General features: G+C 37.4%; 1 protein-coding gene across 2 annotated transcripts; it reads right to left on the bottom strand.

The window, feature by feature from the left end:
• Window positions 1-2,426: 2,426 nt before the first annotated feature.
• LOC127423948 (TNF receptor-associated factor 1-like) lies at window positions 2,427-18,478 on the bottom strand. 2 transcript variants are annotated; one of them, XR_007894399.1, is made up of 11 exons: window positions 17,232-18,478; window positions 16,651-16,738; window positions 16,345-16,443; window positions 15,017-15,178; window positions 12,946-13,005; window positions 12,765-12,833; window positions 11,634-12,059; window positions 7,024-7,201; window positions 5,583-5,731; window positions 4,704-5,010; window positions 2,427-2,600 (listed from the first exon to the last, which is right to left on the bottom strand). XR_007894399.1 is itself a non-coding variant. In XM_051668664.1 (11 exons), the coding sequence occupies exons 1-10, from the start codon at window positions 17,444-17,446 to the stop codon at window positions 4,792-4,794; spliced, it is 1,665 nt and encodes a 554-aa protein (XP_051524624.1). In that variant the 5' UTR covers window positions 17,447-18,478; the 3' UTR covers window positions 2,427-2,600; window positions 4,768-4,791. The 2 variants fall into 2 exon arrangements, 1 of the variants encoding a protein (XP_051524624.1); XM_051668664.1 differs by having other exon boundaries at window positions 4,768-5,010.
• Between the last annotated feature and the right edge of the window lie 6,494 nt (window positions 18,479-24,972).

Below are 24,972 nucleotides of genomic sequence, written 5' to 3'. Positions count from 1 at the left end.
CAGATAAGTACGGGAAAGATAGATAGATAGACAGACAGACAGGCAGACATATAGATATCTGCACATTATAACGTTCATTAATAAATCATTAACTAATATCATATAATGCTTGACAGATCAGTACTTGATGTACTGTACATTCAAATATGATAAATATTGATGAATCAAAATATTACATTACTATAACTATTTTAATATGCATTTATGATATGTTAAGCATACAATATTTGTCCATTTAACAAAGTTATTATAAAGTGTTACATTTATTTGATAAGTGGGTGAAAAAGCTGTTACAAGAGTGAGCTGTTAAGCTAAAATGTCTTTAGTGTCAGCTAAGGTTTGCTGGCAGTGCAACATTTTTAACACATACTCGCTGGCATAACAGTAATATTCTTCGATTTCTGTGAAATTCCAACATTGTGATTCAAACAGAGACCAAGGTCACAGTGAGCTGACTAAAAAACATTTTATGTCACAGAACAAAACTAACATGGACACAGGAGGCTAGTGACATGACTGAGAGTAGTGGGTAGATTTGTACATATTGCAAAGAGTTTAAAGCATCACAAGCAATTAAAATCATTATAATTTATCTGCAATGTTGGGACGTATAAAAATATGCTATGCGCCAGAGCATGTCAGGGGAGGCGCAGAGTTTGATAAATTCACCAAGTAAAATCAAAAGATAAATAAATACTATAAAAATATATTGTGAACTTAAATGAAAATTATTAGCTTAATGAACCATAGTCCAGCTTAACAGACATTAGACAGTAGCTCTATGGCGTTATAATACCGGTAAATGTCATGAGCGCATGCATATCATGCGAGAGCGCAACCATATACCAGTTGCGTGAGCGCAAATCTCTCCACTCGCACGCAGATTTCCTTTCTCTCTTGCACAAAATTGAATGCGCACTCTCAGTTATGTGCTGCTCAGAGAGAGCTCAAAACGTGTCTTATGCACTTGCGAATCTATTATAAAGTCATATAGCTCTGCCTCTGTTCATTTGTCACCACGTGTCCAGAGCGAGTTTAACATGATATCAGTTCGATTTGTCTTCATCAGTGTTGAGTAAATTACTCAAAAAGTAATCCACCACAAATTACTAACTACTTCTCTTAATTATAATTTGATTACTTTACTGATTACTTCATTAAAATGTAATCACATTACTGATTAATTTACTTTTAAGTTACTTTCTAAAAAACTTGTCAAAAACTTTTTTTTTTCCACTCAGCAAATTCAAAATTGTCTATTTTCTCCTTGTTCATTGTCGCATTCCCTTCAGCTGTCACAGAAACGCAAACAGATGTACATATGCATTCACATTTTAATTGTATTACACATAAATATTTTTTAGAAATATTTGTAATCCAATAATGTACTAAAAGTAATTACTTTTATTTAAAGTCAGTAACTGTAATCTGATTACAAGAATTTAAAATGTAATGTGTTACACTACTATTTGTGCCTAAAAGTAATCAGATTACAGTAACTAATTACTCTGTAATCCAATTTCACCCAACACTGGTTCTCATGTGTTTGTGACAAGTGCAGTTTCACATATACGGAGACTGGCTCATGTGATGCGAGTTTATCACAAATATAGGCTAAAAAACAGTTATTCCATTGCCATAAGGACTAACATGTATTTGTAATAAAAAAAACAATGCAGAATAAGGTTTCATATTATTAATAGAAATATTTATAGCCATTAATTACACATCAGTGTTTGACGCATTGCCGAATGAGTCTGTCAGACTGAATTTAAGGTTATTGATCATCATTGGTGAATTGCTCCAACGCCTGAAATAAGATGAATTTTGATAATATCACATTAGAGGAAATAATTGATAAAACTTCAAATAAGGGGCCAAAATGTAGCCTACTGCTGTTTTTAGTTTAAGAAGGATATTTATAGGATAATTAGCATGGGCTATATTATTTATTATTTACTTGGCTATTGTATACACTGAAAAAAATGATTTTGGTGCTGTTAATTACTATTCATACACATTGGTTAAAATATACCCTTAACCTATATTGCATGCTAAAATTGAGAAAAAGTTGTGGGTGCAAAAAAAAAAAAAAAAAAGTGGGTGCAAATTGCTGCCTCATTTTTTGGGGGTAAATTATATAAGTTGTTTTTTCAGTGTAAGCCTGTATACAACATTATTGTAATTATATAAATTTGAAGAAAAAAAAAGTGTGGGGGTGGCTTACTGTTTAAGACATTGAAAACCCCAGCTATAGAGAAATAAAACACACAAAAGTAGTGAGCAAACTCACTTTATTTTTAAATTACATTCAAAATATAAAAACTGCAGGTATGGTTTTTAAATATATATATATATATATATATATATATATATATATATATATATATATATATATATATATATATATATATATATATAAAATAATTCCATTATAAATACAAAAGAATAAAAAATTAAAAAATAATAAATCCATGATTAAAACATTAAGAGCCATGTGTCAGTCTAAACATAGTCTTTTATTTATGCACCCACAGGAAAGCATTGCAAATGAGATATCATGTGAAGTTAAAAGAAAAACAGCTTAGCAGATCTCCCATCTGAAATAGACAAAGCAAAACCTTTTAATTAATGAATATTTCAGCACTGTAACCGACCTTGTCATTCTACACCCAGCTGAAAAAAGCACAGGCCTGTCTCTCTGCACTTCATTTGCATTTTGTGTAAATTGTCAATCAGATCTACAATTTTAAACTTGATAAAAATGCTCTCTTAGATTTCCAGCAGAGTAAGAAATATAGGGGGGCTCGGGCCAAAAATAACACTTAAAATGAAAAAAAAAAAAAATGCCCCCGAAATTCAAAATGTGGGTGCCACAAATGCCCTCGAATAACATCTGAAATAGTTCTTTATAATTTAGGATAGTCCTAGTTATACTGTAAATATTATGGCATTTTATGACATATGTTAATTTAATTCTTAGGGTAAGGTAATACGTTCTTCATATTGAGAATTTGTATTAATGAATTAAAAGGATAGTTCACCCAAAAATTCTCTCATTATTTACTCACCCTCATGATATCCCAGGTGTGTATGACTTTCTTTCTTCACCAGAACACATTTGAGGAAATACAGAAAAATATCTTAGCTCAGTAGGTCCTTAAAATGCAAGTGAATGGAGACTTCTCTTTTGAATGTCCAAAAATCACAGACAGTCAGCATAAACGTCATCGTGACTCCAGCGGTTAAATTCATGTCTTCTAAAGCGATAGGATCAATTGTGGTGCGAAAGAGATAAATATTTAAGTACTTTTTTAACTGTAAATCATGCTTCCGGTTGGCAGCGGTACACGTGTGTAACGTAATCGCATTGGCATTGGCATTTGAGATTTGAAACATGTGAGAACCACTGACGCACGTGCGACACAGCCAGACGAGCAGTGCTGTTTACAAGTGAGAAGGAGGAACACTGTACAGTAGCTTGGTTGAGTTTGGTTTAGATCTGTTATTAACTATTTCTTTACTCACAATTGTGCGTTTGTGTGCTTATCCTGGATGTCTCAACCGAGTGGAGAACATGAGATTACCTTTGTATCCATGGCAACACGAATACGTCACACGAGAGACAGTTTGGACCTTTTTTCGCACCAAAAGATTGTATTTCTTTAAAAGACATTAATTTAACAGCTTGTGTTGTATGGATGATGTTTATGCTGACTGTGTGATTTTTGGACCTTCAAAAGATCTCCATTCACTTGCATTTTATGGACCTACTAAGATATTTTTCTATTTTTCATCAAATGTGTTCTGGTGAAGAAAGAAAGTCATACACACCTGGGATATCATGAGGGTAAGTAAATAATGAGAGAATTTAAATATTTGGGTGAGCTATCCCTTTAACGAAACATGCGAAACAAATATGCCCTCATAAATATAAAAAATGCCCCAGAAAATCAATAGAGGGGATTATTGCCCCTTAATATACAAGTTAATTTCTGGCACGGATTTCCAGTCATCTTTAAAGGTGATTTGTGTGCATTTTTCAATGTTAAAATAGTTTCAATGCAAAAACACCAGCTTAAAGGGACAGTTCACCCAAATATGAAGATTTTGACATCATTTACTCACCCTTGTGTTGTTCCAAACCCGTATGACTTTCTTTCTTCCTTTGAACACAAAAGGAAATATTACTATTAGGCAGAATGGCAGCCTTAGTCACCATTCACTTTCATTGCACAGAAAAATATCTAATGAAAGTGAATGGTGACTAAGACTAACATACTGTGTAACAATTCCATCTGTGTGCCACGGAAGAGAGAAAGTCATACAGGTTTGAAAAAACATGAATGATGACAGAATTTTTATCTGTTATGTTGGCTTGTAACTCCTAAAGTTTTCAAGCTACATCCACCACACTTGGCACAGACCTTCAGACTGTTCCAATTAGTGGGCAATGTGTTTTCTAATTGATTGGACTAATAGTTTTCCAGGTGATCAAAATGGGAAGAAACCCATAAACTTACATTGAGAGACTGTTTGTGAATTCAAATGCTAACTGTGTTAAAATTGCTTGCTTTCTTGCTTATCTTATTTACAGTATCTTACAGTAATGTCTGTATAAACATCAAACTTTTAAAACTAGTTTAAACTTTCAGACAAGGCTTTGTCAAGCCAACATCAAAGTTTGTCTTGACAAACTTTACCTATCTAGTTATTTTTGCATTTTCCGTCTGGCGACGCTGGTGGTGCAGAAATCACACACTTCACCTTTAACAGCCAAGCTTTCCTGGTTCACGAGGAGGTGTCCACCACACACTTGATATAGATTGTGTCATCCTTGCAGTAGGCATGCTTAGGTGACCTCAATTTCCCCAGAGGGAAAAACAGGGGACACCCACTGGCCACATTCATCTCTGAGACGGGCCGGTGAAAGGATGCAGAGGACAGGTCGGGACGGAAAGCATCGATGACATGCTCTCTGTGGTTCTGATCTATGAGAAAGAACGTTACCTGCCAGATATGCACAGGAGAAGTCAATGGGAGGTCATGAAAAATGCTGATGGCACAATATTAAAGAACCAAAGCAAATCGAATTAATTTCTGAATAAAAGCCACAATTAAAGGAGTCATATCATACCTTTTTTTCTTTCTTTTTTTTAAAATATATTAGTTAAGATGTTCACTAATAATGTTCCTATATGCAGTAACAGTCTTTTGCACCAAAAATAGTCATCATTTAAATTTTCATGACTATTTTCCACCTTCTCTATGACCCTTTGAATTAAACGAGGCATTTTTTTGCTGCTGTGCATTTAAGACTTTTATGTGAACGCCCTCTTTACATGTGAAATGTGAAACATTGTTCACATACAAACTGCGAGTTTGCTGACGGATTCAATATACTTTTTGAGATCTGAAAGTTGCAGTATGCTGTAATAGTACATCAAAATCTTTCATCTCAAACGTTCAAGGTAATTTTGAGTGCTCATGACATGACCCCTTTAATCTGTAAAGAGACAACACATAGAAAAGATGCACAAAATTATAACTGATTGATTGACAGCTTAATTATGGAGTTTTACCTTGTGTCTGAATGGCCATGAGAGAACAGGGTCATAGTCCCCTTTCATGATAACAAAGAAAAGGGAGATATGCGTTCCCTTCCCAACCCCATCTCCATTCAAATAGAGCCGCATGCATACTTTAAATCCATACCTGGCGGTGTAGAAAGCTGAAAAACATCACTCATTGTCATTTTCATCTGAATCGTGATGGGTTTTAGTTCAAACTCTGAGCACAGACAGCCTTAAAAATAGCTGTAGATAACCAGGCAAGCCTCTTTCAACTCAAGAATCAAACGTGTGGCTTTCTTAATGACTGTTGTATTGGAGGAATTGTTATTCTGATCCTATTCTGTAATGACGTGTATGAAAACAAGTCAATGAAATTGCCTTCGGTTGTTCACTCTTTCTCTGCCTTTCTTTCTGTTACGGTTGTAATCACAGAGATATAAACCCACTGGGCAAAGAATCCCATTTTAGCTTTCATAACTGCTCCACATTTGCTGAAGCATTGAAAACTTAATCTTTTTTTTTTTTTTTTTTGGTTCCAACTTAATTTTAAGCACTGGTTGTAAGAACTGGCATTGATTCTACCTTAATATATGATAACAACTAATATTAATTCAACACAGATACCCTGATGAGTTTAGGGTGATACATTAAAGTATTCAGTGCTGAAATGATTTGCTTCAGCTTAAAAATGAGGGGACCTGTGATTGTCTCAACTGAATATATTGATTGTGTCAACTGAAACTGCAAATGGTACAAGTACATACTTAAAAATAATAACACACAGTGGAAGATTCAGCCAGGGGGAAATTATCAGTGAATGACAAATAGGTCTGTTCCTTGTTCGTGTGAAGCTTCCACTGCGTATTATTTCTCTAAGCATGTCCAATTTGCAGCTATTGTTTAGTTTCAGAAGACTGAGAATATAGCACACATGCCACATGGACTACTTTTACAGGGCTTTTATGGTACTTTTATGTCTTTTTGGAGCTTAGAAGCCCTTGGTCACTGTCTACATTCATTGAACAGAAAATATTCTTCAAACATCATCTTTGTCACCCAAATATTATTCAAACATCATCTATGTCGTCCTTGTGTTCCACAAGGAAATCATACAGGTTTTGAATGACACGAGAGTGAGTAAATCATAACATTTTAAGCTTTTGTGTGAACTATTCCTTTACATTGCATTCTGTTACTCTCATAAAGCTATTGGAATAAAGCACAGGAATCATATGCAACACTTTTACGCTGCTTTCATGGTGCTTTTTCTAGCTTAACAGCCTACTTCCATTGTATGCAAAACATTCTCCTTTTGTGCTCCACAAAAGAAAGGAAATCATATGGGTTTGGAACAACACAAGGGTGAGAAAAAAAAAAAAAAAGCACAGAATTTAAATTTTCAGTTGCACTTTTCATTTAAGAACAACTCAGAAAATATGTGCTTTGGTACCTGGTGAGTATTGACTGATCTTTTGCCCGGTTGCTGCCTCTCGCAGTCTCTGGCTGACATCACACAAGCGCCAGAGAAAGGTTCCATCATATGAGACGTCCTGCTGGGCGCTGATAGACTGCTGTAAGGATGCAATGCATATGTTTTTCCTGACCAGCCGCTGCTGCTGCTCGGCTACCTAAAATGTGATGGAAAACCATTATCATGGATGAATTACCCAAAGGTACAGACTGGCTCACTGTAAAAGCACAATATTAATGCATCATAATAGGCCTTCAGAGCTGGCTAATGTTAGTAGCATTGTGTGAGACATTTCGAGATATACAAACAGAAAGAGATGAGACACACTCTTTTCTTTTTCAAAACAGCTCTCGCAGAATTGTCAGACAAATCTATTTTATACAACTCACCACCTGCACCTCTATTCTTACTTCAACTTATCTCTTCATTTTCAGTTCTTCAAGAGTGTCTGCAGCTCACATGTTAAATAACTCCTCCATGTAAAGTTGAGCACCACCATAATAATTTTTGATCACCTTGCGGTGATAAAAATAGGGACAAATAAATTATCATTTCATCTCTCAGGTACCAAATAAGCAATATCTTTGTTAGTTTTAGGTGAGCTCTGACTTAGAACATGAATTCTACAGCCCGGCTTTCAGCACAAATAAATACCACTTCAAAGGAAGCAAATGCATTTCAATGATTCCTATATGGCAGTTCAGAGTTTTTGTACCATAAACACATGAATTATATTCAAACGTATTGCAGATTCACAGTGGGAGAGCTAGTTAACTGCCATAGGATGCATTAAAGTAATACAAATTTTAATCCATTTTTGCATCAAAGTGCACACAGTGGAACGCCAACTCTGATGATTTAGATTATGCAGTATGGAAATAATGTGATTTCCAGGGTTGTGTGGCTTTCAGAATTGAACTGAGAATGCCTTGTAGTGTATAATCCAATTCTTAGGAAGCAAACAGGATGTAGAATTGTAATTCAAATTCAAATTTAGGGAGGATGTGTAATTCAAATGGAATTAAATGAAAATAAATTCATTTAACTGCTGTAATGTAGTTCTTAATACTTTTATTAAAAGTATGTTGTTTTAAAACATGCTGATTTTTCAGAATTATGTACCTATAAACATGTTATCATAAACACAACGAATGGGGTTTTTCAGACACATTGGATGATATTGATCTACTGACTTATTAAATCACAATGCAAAAAATGTATTTTAATGTTTCTTGTTACTTCAAAACAGGAATATGATCATTCTTTTTGTTTTTTTGTTTGTTTTTAAATGATGTGTTTTGAGAGAGTTACACATCTGTCCATTGCAATAGAAGACAATGAGCCCGTTTACATGCACCACAATACGCTGATAACCAGGGACTAAAAACGGTTCAAGGAACAAAACAGAAAAACGAAAACGAACTACATTTTTGGCAAAATGTAACCGGAAATGGGAACAAAATTCCATTAAATTGTTCCGGAATGAAACATTATTTTAAAATGTTGGTAACCGGTTAATAACTGGTTAATTTTGTTCTAATAATTTTTTCATGAAACCGAAAAACAAAGGGTTTATAACAGTAAATTTTCAGAATTACACATTTTCCTATTGCTCGAAATTTTTAGTAGAACATGAGCATGCGCTTTGATTCTCAAACCAATGTTAAAAAATTGTAATCATTCTGCCCTCAGCGTTTATTGATTTTAGATGCCCAAATGAATATTTGAAATATGTGAAATGCTTTTGGGTATATATTTAATATTAAGTAAACATTTATTGAAAATACGTTATTTATTAAAGGATTGTCATGTATAACTTCCCCTAGCGGCCAGTAGGGGTCGCTACAGGGCTGGACTTTTTTGAAATGTGATTTCCGTGTTATTGCCTTGTCTTCATTTTCCCTTCCTAATTGTTTACAGGTGTTTCTAGTTTGTGTCATTTATTTCTGTGTATATATAGCCCTCATGTTCTCCCTGTCTTTTGTCTTGCTTTGTTAATTGTATTGAGTTTGGTGAGTCTTAGTCTTGTTTCTTTTGTGATTTCTCTTGCTCTGTATTATTTTCAATAAAGAAGTCTCTGCAACTGGGTTCTAAAAACCTTCACTTGACGGACTACCTCTGTGACCGAATGCAAGAACCTACCATGAACCCAGCAGAGCAAGTTGGACAAATCTGCCAGTGATCCAGGTCGGCAGTGGAATACAGCTTGGAATTTTGGAGGTTGGCATCTCAGATTATTATGCCGAAGAGGGCACTAAGAACAATATTCGGGTTGGAACTTAAATTCTTTAAGGGAGTCTGTGCCACTGAATTGTTTCCCTGCCACAGAGGGAGTTTATTACCAGCATCTTGCAGGGAGGTGGAGCAGCTTCCCTAGAGACACCCTGTTCTCTCTTACCAGAGGCGGCAGGCTCTAAGAGGAGGAGGAAAAAGCTCCCTTCATCAGTGGTCCCAGCTTCAGTGGTCCTGACCTCACTACCCGAGTCCTCGGCTGCCCTGCGGCCTTGACCACTGAGACCTCTATGTCCCCAGCTACCTTGACCTCTGTGTCTCCAGCTGCTTTGACTACTGAGCCCTCTGCATCCCCAGCTGCCTCGTCCCCCAAGCCCTCTGCGGCCCACCCACCCCCCCCCTGAGTATCTGCCTCCTGAGCCGCATACTGCTCCTCCTGCGGCACCACCTCCTGAAACGCCACCGGCCCCGTCCCCTAAGATTCCAACATGCCCCTCTGCCTTGTCGGGCCCTGTTACACAGCCCAGGCCTCCAGACCCCACCCCCTTCCTGGAGCCACGTTCCAGACCCCGCTCCCTTCCTGGAGTCACCTCCCTGGCCTCCGGACCCCGCCCCCTTTCTGGAGCTTCCACCCAAACCACCGGACCCATTCTTTCTTGTTTTGTTTTTGTATTGGGCGTCAGGTGCCGCCCATTAAAGGGGGGGGACTCTGTCACGTATAACTTCCCCTGTAGGGGCCGCTAGAGGGCTGGACTTCTATTTTGAAATTTGTTTTCCCTGATATTGCCTTGTCTTAGTTCATTTTCCCTTCCTAATTACAGGTGTTTCTAGTTTGTGTCATTTTAGTTCTGTGTGTGTGTGTGTGTGTGTGTGTGTGTGTGTGTAATAAATATATAGCCCTTGTGTTCTCCCTGTCTTGAATTGTTAACTGTACTGAGCTGAGTTTAGTGAGTCTTTGTCTTGTTTCTTTTGTGGTTACTCTTGCTCTGGATTATTTTCAAAAAAGCAACTGGGTTCTAAAACCTGCCGGAATACCTCCGTGACAAGGACACTGTATACTATGCTTGTGATTTCTATCCTGATAATTTCCCCCACATGTGAAAAAATGTATTAGATTATTTTAGCTTATTTTAATTAAGACATCCCTTATTTTGAGAGATTTTTTTTTTCTTTCAAGACAGGTGCCTTGTTTCTCTTGTAAGATCTGGCAACACTGCAACTGGTATATCACCCAACCTTAGCACAGACTACTGCCATTTTTAAAAAGAACGTTATTAGCCTTACTTTAATGTTGTTCCTACCTCCTTATCAATTGGAAAGGAGGCTGCGGAATGCTGGAAACGGAACTAAAAAATACTGTTTCTGCTCCGAACAAACCAAAATGAAAAACATTTAGTTTTTTGTCCCTGCTGATAACTCAGATCAAAAATCTGACAAAGACAAAACCGTGTTTAGGTGTGATTTAAAATAATTCGAGTAATTCTGTGTTTTGATGTCAAACCATGAAGAGGCATGCACACAGCACTTATGCACATGGGATAAGATGGTAAGAATGTGTTACATGCAGCCCAAAATCTGGGTAACTGGCAAAAATCTACCTGTGTCGATCAATTTATTTCTAAGCCGCATATGACCTTACGCAGTTTGTTGCGTTCACATCACCACACACGTTGTTGGCTTATTAAGCATAATCTGTAAACATACTCAATGATAAATAATCCAGTGGTACATCCAACATGATCACACGCAAATAAAGATGCTACTTCCATATGTTCATGTACCCTGAAACGGACCCCATTCTCCTGAATTACTGACAAGCGCCTTCCCCCATCAGACATTTTTTGCACTAATTCAAATGCATTTACCTTTCCCTGTGGTGCTACTAATAGGGTTTTGTGTAAGCAATCTCTGAGACACATGTTTGGATACTGTGGAAACCAGGAAGTAAACATGTTCATATAAACAATGATGAGCACAATTTGGAGTTTGCATTTTAGATCTGAAATTTCAGTTTTACTTCACTGACGGTTAGGGTTCAAGAGTATGGTTAATAAAATATGCATTCCTGTTAACTGTATTACATCATTTACAACTTAAAAATACAACTCGATTTTGGGGCTACTGCAGACATTTCACATTAACAACACTTCCAACTTCAGCCACTAGGGGCAGCGGTCATTTTTGACCGGGAGAAAGTTTTGAGTTCTGAAAATTACAGAATGTATTCATAGCACATTAAGTTCAAAGGAAAATTGAATCCCTCATTATATTGTATGCCCCCTTTAAAACCTGTTAGCCCTGTTTGTTTATTGCAAGCTGTACCAATTTTATTGGTATTCTTTTATTGGAGAACTTACCTTTGTTTCTAAGTGCTGAATGATCTGCTGGTTGTTCTGGTTGTCTCTCTCCAGTGTGACCACACTGAGCTGGGTCTTCTCCACCTCTCGGTTCAAAGCTGAGATGATGTTCTCCATAATCTGCACTCTCTGCTGTAGGCCGTCTAGTTGCTGTCCCACGGCAAGTTCAGCATGGTTGTCATGGAGGCTGAAGGCCTTATCATTTATTCCTGGGTCTCCTCCATCAGTCTCGATCTCACCTTCACTCTGAGAAGGAGAAGCAGCACCACTCTGACCAGGATGAAGATAGTCCAGAGTGTTTTCATGGTGACCCATCTCAGGTGGGGAATGTACGGTTCGCTGAAGAGTCCTGGTGACCTCCAAGAGAAGCTGAAGATGACCAATGTGACTGCAGGACTCGTGCTCTTTTACTTTGTCTGCATTACCCTGAAATAAAAGGCGATGGCATGTTGTAGCAAAATTTTAGCTTTTTTTTATAATATTCTTTTAAATATTTTTCCTCTTCAGAATTGCAATTTTTATTTGAGGTATATGAAACTTCAGCAAAACCAGGTTGATTAAGCTTCTTATTCTATTTCACAAGACTTATTTAAAATGGTTAGAGGATCTTGATGAATAGTCCCCCCCCACCCCCAATTTTTGTTACTCATTATTTACTCACCCTCATTCTGACCCTGTGTTATTTTCTTGCTTCAGTGAAATACTTTACATAAGATATTAAGCATAATGTCCAAGCTTCTGTGTTCCATACCATGAAAGTGGATGGTAATTTATACTGCTAAGCTCCAAAAGGTCAAAGTACCATTAAAGTGTCAAAAAAACAGTCCATATGACTTGTGCGTTATGTAACATGTCTACAGAAGCCATATGACAGCTTTGTGTGAGGAACAGTCTGAAATTTAAGTAAATGTTTACTTAAAATCTGGCAGTATAAATCACCATCCACATTCGCTTTATGAAAAACAGAAGCTTGGACATTTTTCCCAAGATCTCCTTTTGTGTTTCATGGAAGAAAGAAAATAATACAGGGTTGGAATGCCACAAGGGTGAGTAAAAGATGACAAAAATTATTATTTTTTAAGCTATTACTTTAACAAAAACATACTTCAGGTACTTTACTACAAGACCAACCTTAAAAGGACAACCGACTTCTGAGAAAATGCATGGCTCTTTCTTTTTGGAGTTGCCTTGTGGATTATTCTACAAAAGAAACACACACATACACACACACACCAAAAAAAAAAAAATGTTTTAGAATTGTTCTCTTTTATTAATATTTAGTGATTCACCTAAATCGGCGATTCTACAGTACCTTTTGCCTTTTCTCTGCCTTTGCTGTCTTCTTATCGACTGAACTGGAACATGCATGCTTCTGTGAAGACAATAAAATAATGTTTCCTGCATTGATAAAGGTTTCACACAGTGTTGTGCCACAAACATCTAATTCAGGCTTTTCATCTTAATTTGTGGTAAGAAACGCATTGCATTAAAGGATATCTTGACTAATGTGTGGTGTTTGAGGCTTGACATCTAAATTCACTGGATTTCTGCATTTTTTTCACCTCTTTATTCCTCTAATCCATGTCTCGGAGTGCAGGTCCCAATGGGTGGAACCGAAAGAAAAAAGTAATATGGGACAGCAGTGAACACTAGAGACTGTGGCTTAAAACCGACCCCCAGGACTCTACCAAGGGCACACTGACCCAGAACCACTCTGGAAACAAGAGGAAAAATATCTAGCACTATGGGCCTATTTGCACAATAAAACCCAAACATATGTACAGTATTGTGCATGCACTATGTATATAGGTCGATGATGTGATGCTAATTTTTTTCCCCTTCGGATCAATTAAGTTCAAAAATTAAAAAATACATTACAAATGTAATTCACACATAACAATTGCTTAAATTCACATCTACTGTGATGAACATGTTTTCAATTTCTGTGTTCAAGTAATTTTCATATTTTTCTTCTGGGGCTAAAAATGTCAAAGTGGTGTAACCATCCGGAAACAGTAAAAGTCTAATTAAAAGCTGAAATCCTTGGAATTTTATTTTTTATTTTTTGGCATACATACTGTAGTTTGGAATAATCTTTTATTATATTGTGTGTGTGTGTGTGTGTGTGTGTGTGTATATATATATATATATATATATACAGTTGTGCTCAAAAGTTATACCCTGGCAGAAATTGTGAAATTTTGGCATTGATTTTGAAAATATGACTGATCATGCAAAGAAACTGTCTTTTATTTAAGGATAGTGATCATATGAAGCCATTTATTATCACATAGTTGTTTGGCTCCTTTTTAAATCATAATGATAACAGAAATCACTCAAATGGCCCTGATCAAAAGTTTACATACCCTTGAATGTTTGGCCTTGTTACAGACACACAAGGTGACATACACAGGTTTAAATGGCAATTAAAGGTTCATTTCCCACACCTGTGGCTTACACACACACACACACACATTGTATATATATATATTAATAAGCAGTGAAACAATCTTGTTATTATTATTATTTGAAAAAAATATGTTCATGAAATAAAAATTAGGCAGTATAACTAACATGCAGTAATCTTTCTGTTGTCATGTGACCAAAAAAACCTACAACAACATAAGAAAACCCTTTTAGACCCTCATAACTGTGTGAATGTCTTTGATTTATTTTTATTGTTTTATTTTTTTTACATTTTTATGAAAAGGTATATTTTGTTCAGGTCAAATGGAGTAACCCTAATACATTTTTTTTAATCATATTTGATAAAAAAAACAAAAAACAAAAAAACAAAACATAAAAACATGTTTGAAAACTTTTTTTAAATTAATAATTTCAGTTTTGTACACACGTGTATTCAAGGAGCAAAGTCAGGCTGGAAAGTCAGTCAGGCTCATATTTTAATACCTTTTACTCTGTGGTTACGCCACTTGAAATTTTTAAATCATTACATCCTTTTTTAGGCAGGGAGAAAATGCTATGAATGTTTTTCAAAACTATTAAAACCAACATGGACACAAAGATTACATTTATACAACCTTGATGCATGTTTAAACTAGGTTTTTAATTAAACTAGTTCTCATTTTTATCACCTCGGACAACCTTATTTGTCAATGACTGTCATTTCAAAATTGGGAAGTAATTATCTTTACATTTTACAGTACCATAGCAGCAGTTCAGTTCAGCTGTTTTCAAAATAGTGTATTTTTTCAGTGACCAGTGAATTTTTTAAAGTCATGGTTTAGATACTTGTATTACACACTTGTATAATCACACTGTATTACAAACGCACAACCAAGTGAACTGAGGCAATAATATAATAAGCTTTCCAAAACTATCCTCTCCCAAGTAACGCATAGGAAAGTCCAACATTTCCTTACCTGCAGCTCTCTAGGTGTCAGGACACCTGAGCAAGAGGGACATGTGGTCTTGTTGTTGGGACAGCCTCTCTCCAGATGTGTGGCCAATGTCTTTCTCTGCACCATTATGCCACAACCAATGTTGCAAGGGATCAGGGCATATTCACACTGACTCTGATGCTCCTGTTGAGTGAGTAATTCAGTATTGGTGAACTATTCCTTTGAGCAACTTTGATGATTTCTATATACCTAAATAACCTCTAAAACTTAGTGCAAAAATAATTCTCATTTTCCTTCTGACCTCATGATTTTCACTGAAAAGCATAAAACGTACACCACAACCTTCAAGCTTCTGTTCTAATAAGGAGGTTGGGAAAAATATGATATTCTCAAAGGGCTTTTAGGCTCTCTTGAGTGCAGAGAAAAAGTAAAAAAAAATAAAAATAAAAAATGGAAACACAAAAGACTTCCATTAGGCAGCCATGAGGGTCACATTGAACACTCTACAGTCTCTACTCTACTGAATACTGACCTCTAAAACTTGGATGCAAGACTCTTGAAAGGCTAACTTTTGAGTTTGTTATTGTTCTGTCATACTAAGGATTGATTCAATACACTGGGGAACATCTGTACAACAGTTCTAGTGAAAACCATCTTTATGATTAATGTCTTAATGGTCAGTTCATGTTATGCAATAACCACAAAGCTACCAAGTATGAATTCCCGTAAAATAGCATCTTGTGGTTTTTAAGTATATGGCTGCCTACCCCGGAGATTTCTTTAAGATTTCCTATGATTTAACACTTTAATTGAACCAAAAAGCTATAAAAGTTGCTATTGTGATTGATACAAGCCCAATATTTGACATTGACTCATGTCAAGTATAAAATACATTTGAGAGCATTACAATGTTCCCAATAGCTTTGTAAGTTCTCAATAGGTTTGTAGCTTTGTCAAGTCATTTTTATTTGTATAGCGCTTTTCACAACACACATAGTTTCAAAGCAGCTTTACAGAAAATCATGCTTTAACATAAAATGAAGCTGTAATATCTATAAAGTCTTAGAGTCATCACTGTGCAGTTTGATAAAAACTTTGTGGCTGTGTACTAGTGGCCCATAAACAACCCTGCCTTTGCCTGATCTGTGGACTTAAAAAAACAGGCCTATCGGTACAATGGTCTATTTTAAACCATTGGTTCTCAACTGGTTTTGCTTCAGAATCCAGATTTATACATTAGACATCAAGTGGTGACCAAACACAGTACCAAAATCTTTCATCTTTAACTTAGAGAATTTTTCCTATGCAAAAATAAAATAATAATTTCCATAGTGACAATAGAGAAGTACCTCAAAGTTCTTCAGGGTGCTTCTCCATGGGCAGCCTTGGTTAGCACAGTGAACTTTCAGGTCTAAAATTTCCTTATTGATAGCTGCATCATTGAAGAACTGCATTTTAAACAAGAGGGGAAATTATGAAAACCATCCAAACATGAGTCACAAACCTTCCACTTTCTAAAACAGACCTACAAAATGCCTGCATAAGAACAGTAAATGTGAACACATGTTTGTAAAGAGATAGATAGATAGATAGACAGACAGATAGATAGAATTACAAAGTAGAAAACACATAAAAATGATAGGAGTTTTGATTACTTGGTCAAGAGTCAGTACACTAGTGTCATTAGTGTCAATGCTTGGATCCTCTTCTTTACATTTGGTGCACATAAGGTCCTTGTTGTTTCTATATGAAATGCCAATTATTAGCAACATTAACATTTAAGGTAAACAACTATAGAATACAACATCTAAACGTAAACGTTAACATTTAAGGTATTTAGTAGACACTACAGAGCAACTTTATCACTACCAGGCAAAAATCTGAAAATGCCTAATCTTTATTATGACTATTTAACACACTTTAAAATAGCAGTAAAGTAACACAAATCAAAGTGTTTTGGTGGTGAATTTCCAAGAGAAACATTATAAACATTTATAACCAATAATGGAGTTAATTATAAATCAATCAGCTAAACTTATTTTATATGCTTTTAATTTAATTGATTATATGCTTTTTTGTGTGTGTCACACAAGCAGAATTATTACCCACATATAAAATTACTACCCAACCGAAAATAAAACTGCAAGAGCCTTTATGAAATCAATGGCCATACCAGCCATGTCTTGAGTGTTATTGTGAAACTGCACCTGTTCTGCTCTAATGATTCTCTTCTTACCTTACCAGCCAATTGACACAGGCGAGGCAGTAGCGGTGACCGCACACCGTTTGACACGCTTTATTAAGTACATTATTACAGTTGCTGCACAAGTACTTCTCCTTCGGGACTTCATCACAGATGCTCTGAGGGAAACCTGATGGGTACTCGTTCTCACCCGGTGTGGACGAAGCCCCGTTTAAAGACGGATCTGATAGTGCTGATCCAGAAGCCATTTAGTTTAGATTTAGTCGTGTCTGTACCAACATCACGTTATGATGACATGTATTCTTTTCACTTTTCGTAGTACACCCAGGGTAATAAAAAACACCACGGGGTTCCCCCGTTTTCAAAACACCCGGAAATATTATTGCGCGGCTAGCGTTTTTGTTTCCTCCCGTTTATCAACCACGGTCATATGGATTTGTCGATAATACTTTAGACAAAAATAAATAAATAAAAATAAATAATAAGAGATGTTTTAAATGACACCCGAAAGTGATAAAAAAAAAAAAAAAACGCTTTTAAAATAACCGTGTGTGCTGCCTAGTTAAGGGGCGTTCACACAGAAACGTTATTTTTCGTCCATCCGCGCGCCTTCTTTGACCGTTGCGCCGCGACTTGCTGTGTTTTCAGCGTCTCGTGCAGGAGCGCTGCGTTTTCAGACGCCATGTCAAGCAAAATAAATAAATAAATAAATAAATGGTTAAAAACGCATATCGAGAAACACGTGTAGTGTTCTATTCTTTCCGCCTTGCTTTCTGGCTCAAGAACGCGTTCGGTCTGGGCGGTCCCGCACCTTTGATGCGGTTTGGAGAACTTTGAGTTACGTGGAACGTTCACACAGAACGCGTTCTTTCGTTCAAAAACAGACGCGTTATGGATAAAGTTTGACGCCGTCTTAAAACGTAACGCACGTGGCACGTGTCCCTGCATAAAAAGTGAGACGCGACGAATGTCTGGGGCAGACGGAACGCGAGAGCGCATCTATGATTTCCAAAAACGCTGTTTCGGAATGCGCCATTAATGCACAAAAATACTGTCTAGGTAGGCAGCCCGCGTGGTTTTGTGACACTTCTCTATCTTTCTCAGAACTTGGCCGCACTTCATATCATATCCGTCATATCTGTTGACACACGGAAAGTCCCATGTGAAAACTACCTTATGTTCCGATACGGTGGACAGGTTCTCACTGTTGTTGTTTTTTTTTTTTAATGTTCATCTGCGTAGGCTATGTTACATTTACATTTATTCATTTGGCAGACGCTTTTATCCAAAGCGACTTACAAAAGAGGAGAACATAAGCTAATCATCTTAAGGAGACAGTGGTATGAAAAGTGCCATATTACAAAGTTTCACTAGCATCAGAATAGTATTCAAAACAGATTAATGTGCAACAAGAATGTTTTTTTTATTTTATTTTTAAATTTTTTATTTTATTTTTTTATGACTGGTTAAGTGCTCATGGAAAAGATGTGTTTTTAGTTGTTTTTTGAAGACAGAGAGTGAGTCAGCTTCACGGATGGAGTTGGGAAGGTCATTCCACCAACGTGGTACGATGAAGCTGAAAGTCCATTTTGGTGCCTCTTTGTGTTGGTACAACAAGGCAACGTTCCATAGCCATTCCTTAATATTATTTGGACATTCTTAAGTTGTGTAGCTCTTGTAAAAAAGAGAGAGAGAGGGAAATGTATTGTTGTGCAGTTAACTCTTTTCTTCTGTATTACTACATACAGTAGGGTGACCCAGGGGTGACCAGATGTCCCCGTTTTCTGGGGACAGACCATCAAAAACCAGGACTGTCCCCGTAAAAAACGGGGACGTCTGGTCACTCTACTGTCCCCGGAAATGTCCCCGTTTTTACTGCGCGTTCAAAACAGTCTGCAAAGTTAAGATGCATGGCAAGAAATCCCCTATTGAAGCCAGCCGGCAACTGGGCTAATCGTGTGTTTATTTTGACCAACAGAGGGGGCTGCTCGCTATAGCTGCTTTAAGTCATTCAGCGTTTTCCTTTATTGATTACTTGTTCGCGCTAGTTTCCCGTTAAGAACTGGACCAGGGAGCAAGAGCAATTGAAAAGAATCATCATCATTATTATCAGTTTCGAGGTACATACTAGCTATGTTATAAAGAAGTTATATTGTTAAGTATTATATAAAATTAATGCTTTTAAAATAAGAATACAACATTAATAACATGGAGGGAAAAAATGAACAACCATAAATGTAAGTCAGCACATTACAGCATTGATTAAATTGCACCTAGCTGGGAAACAAGTGACTGAAAAGAAGCATCATCATGAATAACAGTTGATCAAAATAAAAGATAGAATTAAGAAAAACAGCTCCATAGGAGATCCCATATGAGATAACTGATAGAAACAGTTAGGTGAAATAGTGTAATAATAATCATTATTACTATTATACAATATTGAATATCTTTATGTCATGACTACACAGTGGAAAAAATCCCCAACAAAATGAGGCATCTAATGGGGGCATTCCCCACTTCAGAAATGAATTTCAGGCCCTGATATTGTCCATAGTGTTTCATATGATTTCAGTTGTAATGCTGAGGGAAATGGTAAGATGAGCTCATTTCTTTTGAAATTCCTCTGCCAGTATGCCAGGAAGCAAGTAAGTAGCCTGCTGTCTTACTTTTAGGAAAGTGCCAGGTAAAGGTGAAGGAAAAGAGGAGAAGAGAAGGAATTTTAGAAGAGAGGGAGAATATTGATGCAAAGGGTGTGACCAAGGGCAGGTGTCCCTGTGCTGTGGAATCAGCTGCAATAGTTCCTATATACAATCATTGTTTATATATGTTTTAGTTCACTTTTTTTTTTTTTTTTTGCCACAATGTCATCTACTGAATACAGTGTAGAAAAGAATGAACTCACATGTAACAGAAGACAATTAAAAACAATCAACTTTACTGCCATATCAGAATTTCATTGAGACATGAGTATGATATACCATAGTTCATCACATTACTACATTCACCATGGTCAAAATACATAACATCTGAATTGTCCCCCTTTTTCAATTCAGATAAGTAACGTGACATTTCAATGTCATATTTACCACTGAACAAGAGGCCTGTATAATGTTACAAAACATTAATTCATCCATCCATCCAATATATCAGACTTTTCAATAGTAACAGACTTATGTGGATACTGTAAATGTCTGTCTTTATTATGGTCTGTCTAACTATACATACTTGTATACAGGTATGTCTAGTTAGATAGACAGACAGACAGAGAGACAAGTAATTAGCACCTAATTACCTGTCATTCTGTCTGTCTAACTATACATACCTGTCTGTCTGTCTGTCTGTCTGTCTATCTATCTATCTATCTGCCTGTCTGTCTGTCTAACTATACATACCTGTCTGTCTGTCTGTCTGTCTGTCTGTCTGTCTGATTGTCTATAAATTTCTACCTACCTGTCTGTCTACCTGTTTATACATACATGTCTACTCTAGCTCTCTGTCAATACATACAGTACCTGTCTGTCAGTCTGACTGTCTGTCTGTCTGTCTGTCTGTCTATCTATCTGTCTAACTATCTATCTATCAGCCTGTCTGTCTGTCTAACTATACATACCTGTCTGTCTGTCTGTCTGACTGTCTATACATTTCTACCTATCTGTCTGTCTGTCTGTTTATACATGTCTTCTCTGCCTCTCTGTCTGTCAATACATACAGTACCTGTCTGTCTGTCTGTCTGTCTGTCTATCTATCTATATGCCTGCCTGTATGTCTAACTATATATACCTGTCTGTCTGTCTGACTGTGGGTTGTGAATTGTATTTCTGAGTAATTTTAAAATAGATCACTCATGAATCTTGATTGTAATGGTATTATTTATTTCAATTATTGCAATCAATACAAAGTGAATCCTGAATGAGATTTTGACCAAAAGTAGAGCTGTTTTGTAATGAATGGTGCAGAAACCATGTGGTGGGATAACTTGCTGTGTCATTTATGCTCCGTAAAACTTTTCATGTTGAATAACATCTCTGATATTCACACCTCGATTATATTACGATCAACTTGACCTAAAGAGTTTATGCATCGCTTGCAGTGTCTTATACATAGAATCATCCACCCACATAGACCCCACACTCACATACTGTAGAGAATTTATTATTGACCATGTGAATCATATGATTATAATTTCATGAACAAGTGGAAATGCCCCTGGAATCTCTTACTTGTGATTGATAAAGCAGTGCATGGTGCAACATGCAAAGAAAACTCTGCATTAAAAGGCCGACAGAGTCAAATCATCAGCCACAACATTAAAACCACCTGCCTAATATTGTGTAGGTCCCCCTCGTGCCACCAAAACAGCGCCAACCCGCATCTAAGAATAGCATTCTGAGATGCTATTCTTCTCACCACAATTGTACAGAGCGGTTATCTGAGTTACCATAGACTTTGTTTGTTCGAATCAGTCTGGCCATTCTCTGTTGACCTCTCTCATCAACAAGGCATTTCTGTTCACAGAACTGCCGCTCACTGGATGTTTTTTGTTTTTGGCACCATTCAGAGTAAATTCTAGAGACTGTTGTGCGTGAAAATCCCAGGAGATCAGCAGTTACAGAAATACTCAAACCAGCCCATCTGGCACCAACAATCATGCCACAGTCCAAATCATTGAGATTAGGGATGGCACCGATACGATACCTGGATCGGTATCAGGTCCGATACTGACGTTTTTACCCAGATCGGGTATTGGTCCGACAAGCCCGATCCAAATCCGATACCGCATGTTGGTCATTGACGTTACTGTCAAGCTCAAATAATGATATATCATCATTGCATATTATCACAACAATGTTCGTGAGTCAAGCCGCAGTACACCATCGCCTATAAGTGTATTCTCCAAATATTCCACAATATGCATAATATATTGCAAATGTGGAATAAAAAAACAACAATTAACTTATTTTGCTTAAATCTGAATTTTGAAGCTGTATTTTAAAAAAAATGCATGTTGCTAAAGAGTTGCTAGATAAGGACTACAAATACCACATGCATGTGAGTGAACGTGCCTGACGAAAAAGGAAAGCCGTAGTAGTTCTTATCTAGCAACTTGTTAGCAACATACTTCTAAATTCATGTTTGGGGTATGACTGTAAGCCATCAAAGCAGTCTCGCGCTTAGAGCTCATTGGCTTCAATGGCTATGAAAGGGAGAGAAACTGGCGAGAATGATTTGTTCACTTAAAAGATTCATTCAAAAAGACAGATTCGTTTACAAACGAAACATCACTGTTTGTAATTTATGTTGTAGAACAGAACGTTCTAGTATCTTAAAGAAATGTTTACCACAGAAATTGTTTTACTCATAAATCCAAAACTGCCATTATAAAAACCCAGGGGAAAATCCTGAGGGAACCCATGGCTCATAAAGGCTAATTCTCTTCTAGCTCTATAGCACACCTCTCAATAAGCCGCATGATTTGAGGTATCATTCATGTCCATAGCACAAACGTTTCCAGACAAGTTGTGCTCCAAATTTTAATATTAAATATTAGGGGTTTGTTCAAATCCCTAATCCAAGGTATGAGCATTAGAAATAGTGACGCTTGCCTTATCAACCACCACTAATAAGGGAGAGAGGGAAAGAGAGAAGAGATATTTTTTGCTAAAGAGGGCGGTCAGGGGATTGCAATATCTGGTTGAGTGGATTAATGACTTGGGTAAAACTATTCACCTCTACAAGGGACATTCTTCACCTCGAATCAATTACCATGTAATAGGAGACCAGGGATATGCTGGCCTGTTTTTCATTAAACAGCAATTCACATGAGGGACCCGTGCATCAAAATGACTGCAGCAGGTGGCTCTGAGAGGTTTCTGTGTAAAAGGAGATGTTTAAATGTTAGTGACATTGGAGGAAGGAGATAAGAGCCCAGATGTGTTCATGACTTTCTGAGTGTAAAATAACCGATGAAAAAATGAGTTCGATCAGCAGGACTCTTGCTTATGATGCATCTTTTATTCTATTTTGAAGCTTAATTCTCTGTTCAACTACACATATATATAAACTCAGCAAAAAAAAAAAAAAAAAAAAGAAATGTCCCTTTTTCAGGACACTGTATTTTAAAGATAATTTTGTAAAAATCCAAATAAATGTACAGATCTTTATTGTAAAGGGTTTAAACAATGTTTTCCATGCTTGTTCAATGAACCATAAACAATTAATGAACATGCAACTGTGGAACGGTCGTTAAGACACTAACAGCTTACAGACGGTAGGCAATTAAGGTCACAGTTATAAAAACTTAGGACACTAAAGAGACCTTTCTACTGACTCTGAAAAACACCAAAAGAAAGATGACCAAGGTCCCTGCTCATCTGCATGAACGTGCCTTAGGCATGCTGCATGGAGGCATGAGGACTGCAGATGTGGCCAGGGCAATAAATTGCAATGTCCGTACTGTGAGACGCCTAAGACAGCGCTACAGGGAGACAGGAAGGACAGCTGATCATCTTTGCAGTGGCAGATCATGTGTAACAACACCTGCACAGGATCAGTACATCCGAATATCACAACTGCGGGACAGGTACAGGATGGCAACAACAACTGCCCGAGTTACAATGCACAATCCCTCGATCAGTGCTCAGATTGTCCGCAATAGGCTGACAGAGGCTGGACTGAGGGCTTGTAGGCCTGTTGTAAGGCAGGTCCTTACCAGACATCACTGGCAACAACGTCGCCTATGGGCACAAACCCACCTTTGCTGGACCAGACAGGACTGACAAAAAGTGCTCTTCACTGACAAGTTGCGGTTTTGTCACATCAGGGGTGGTGGTCGGACCTGCGTTTATCGTCAAAGGAATGAACGTTACACCGAGGCCTGTACTCTGGAGCAGGATTGATTTGGAGGTGGAGGGTCCGTCATGGTCTGGGGCGGTGTGTCACAGCATCATCGGACTGAGCTTGTTGTCATTGCAGGCAATCTCAACGCTGTGATCCCTCATGTGGTACCCTTCCTGCAGGCTCATCCTGACATGATTAATTAATTTAATTAATTAATTTTTCTTTATTTATCACACATTATACATTTGCACATATACAGTGAAATTCTTCTTTTTCACATATCCCAGCTAGGCTGGGGTCAGAGTGCAGGGTCAGCCATGATACGGCGCCCCTGGAGCAGATAGGGTCAAGGGCCTTGCTCAAGGGCCCAACAGTGGCATCTTGGCGGTGTTCGGGCTTGAACCCCCGACCTTCTGATCAGTAACCCAGAGCCTTAACCGCTGAGCTACCACTGCCCCTCATGACCCTCCAGCATGACAATGCCACCAGCCATACTGCTCGTTCTGATTTCCTGCAAGACAGGAATGTCAGTGTTCTGCCATGGCCAGCGAAGAGCCTGGATCTCAATCCCATTGAGCACGTCTGGGACCTGTTGGATCGGAGGGTGAGGGCTAGGGCCATTCCCCCCAGAAATGTCCGGGAACTTGCAAGCGCCTTGGTGGAAGAGTGGGGTAACATCTCACAGCAAGAACTGGCAAATCTGGTGCAGTCCATGAGGAGGAGATGCACTGCAGTACTTCATGCAGCTGGTGGCCACACCAGATACTGACTGTTACTTTTGATTTTGACTTTGTTCAGGGACACATTATTCCATTTCTGTTAGTCACATGTCTGTGAAATTTGTTCAGTTTATGTCTTAGTTGTTGAATCTTTTTATGTTCATACAAATATTTACACGTAGCTTTTTTTTCTGAATTTATATGCATATATATGA

The sequence above is a fragment of the Myxocyprinus asiaticus genome, chromosome 33, assembly GCF_019703515.2.
Source record: "Myxocyprinus asiaticus isolate MX2 ecotype Aquarium Trade chromosome 33, UBuf_Myxa_2, whole genome shotgun sequence".
Lineage (NCBI taxonomy): Eukaryota > Metazoa > Chordata > Actinopteri > Cypriniformes > Catostomidae > Myxocyprinus > Myxocyprinus asiaticus.
The sequence above is the reverse complement of the archived record's forward strand: the minus strand, read 5'-3'. Positions and strand labels throughout refer to the sequence as shown.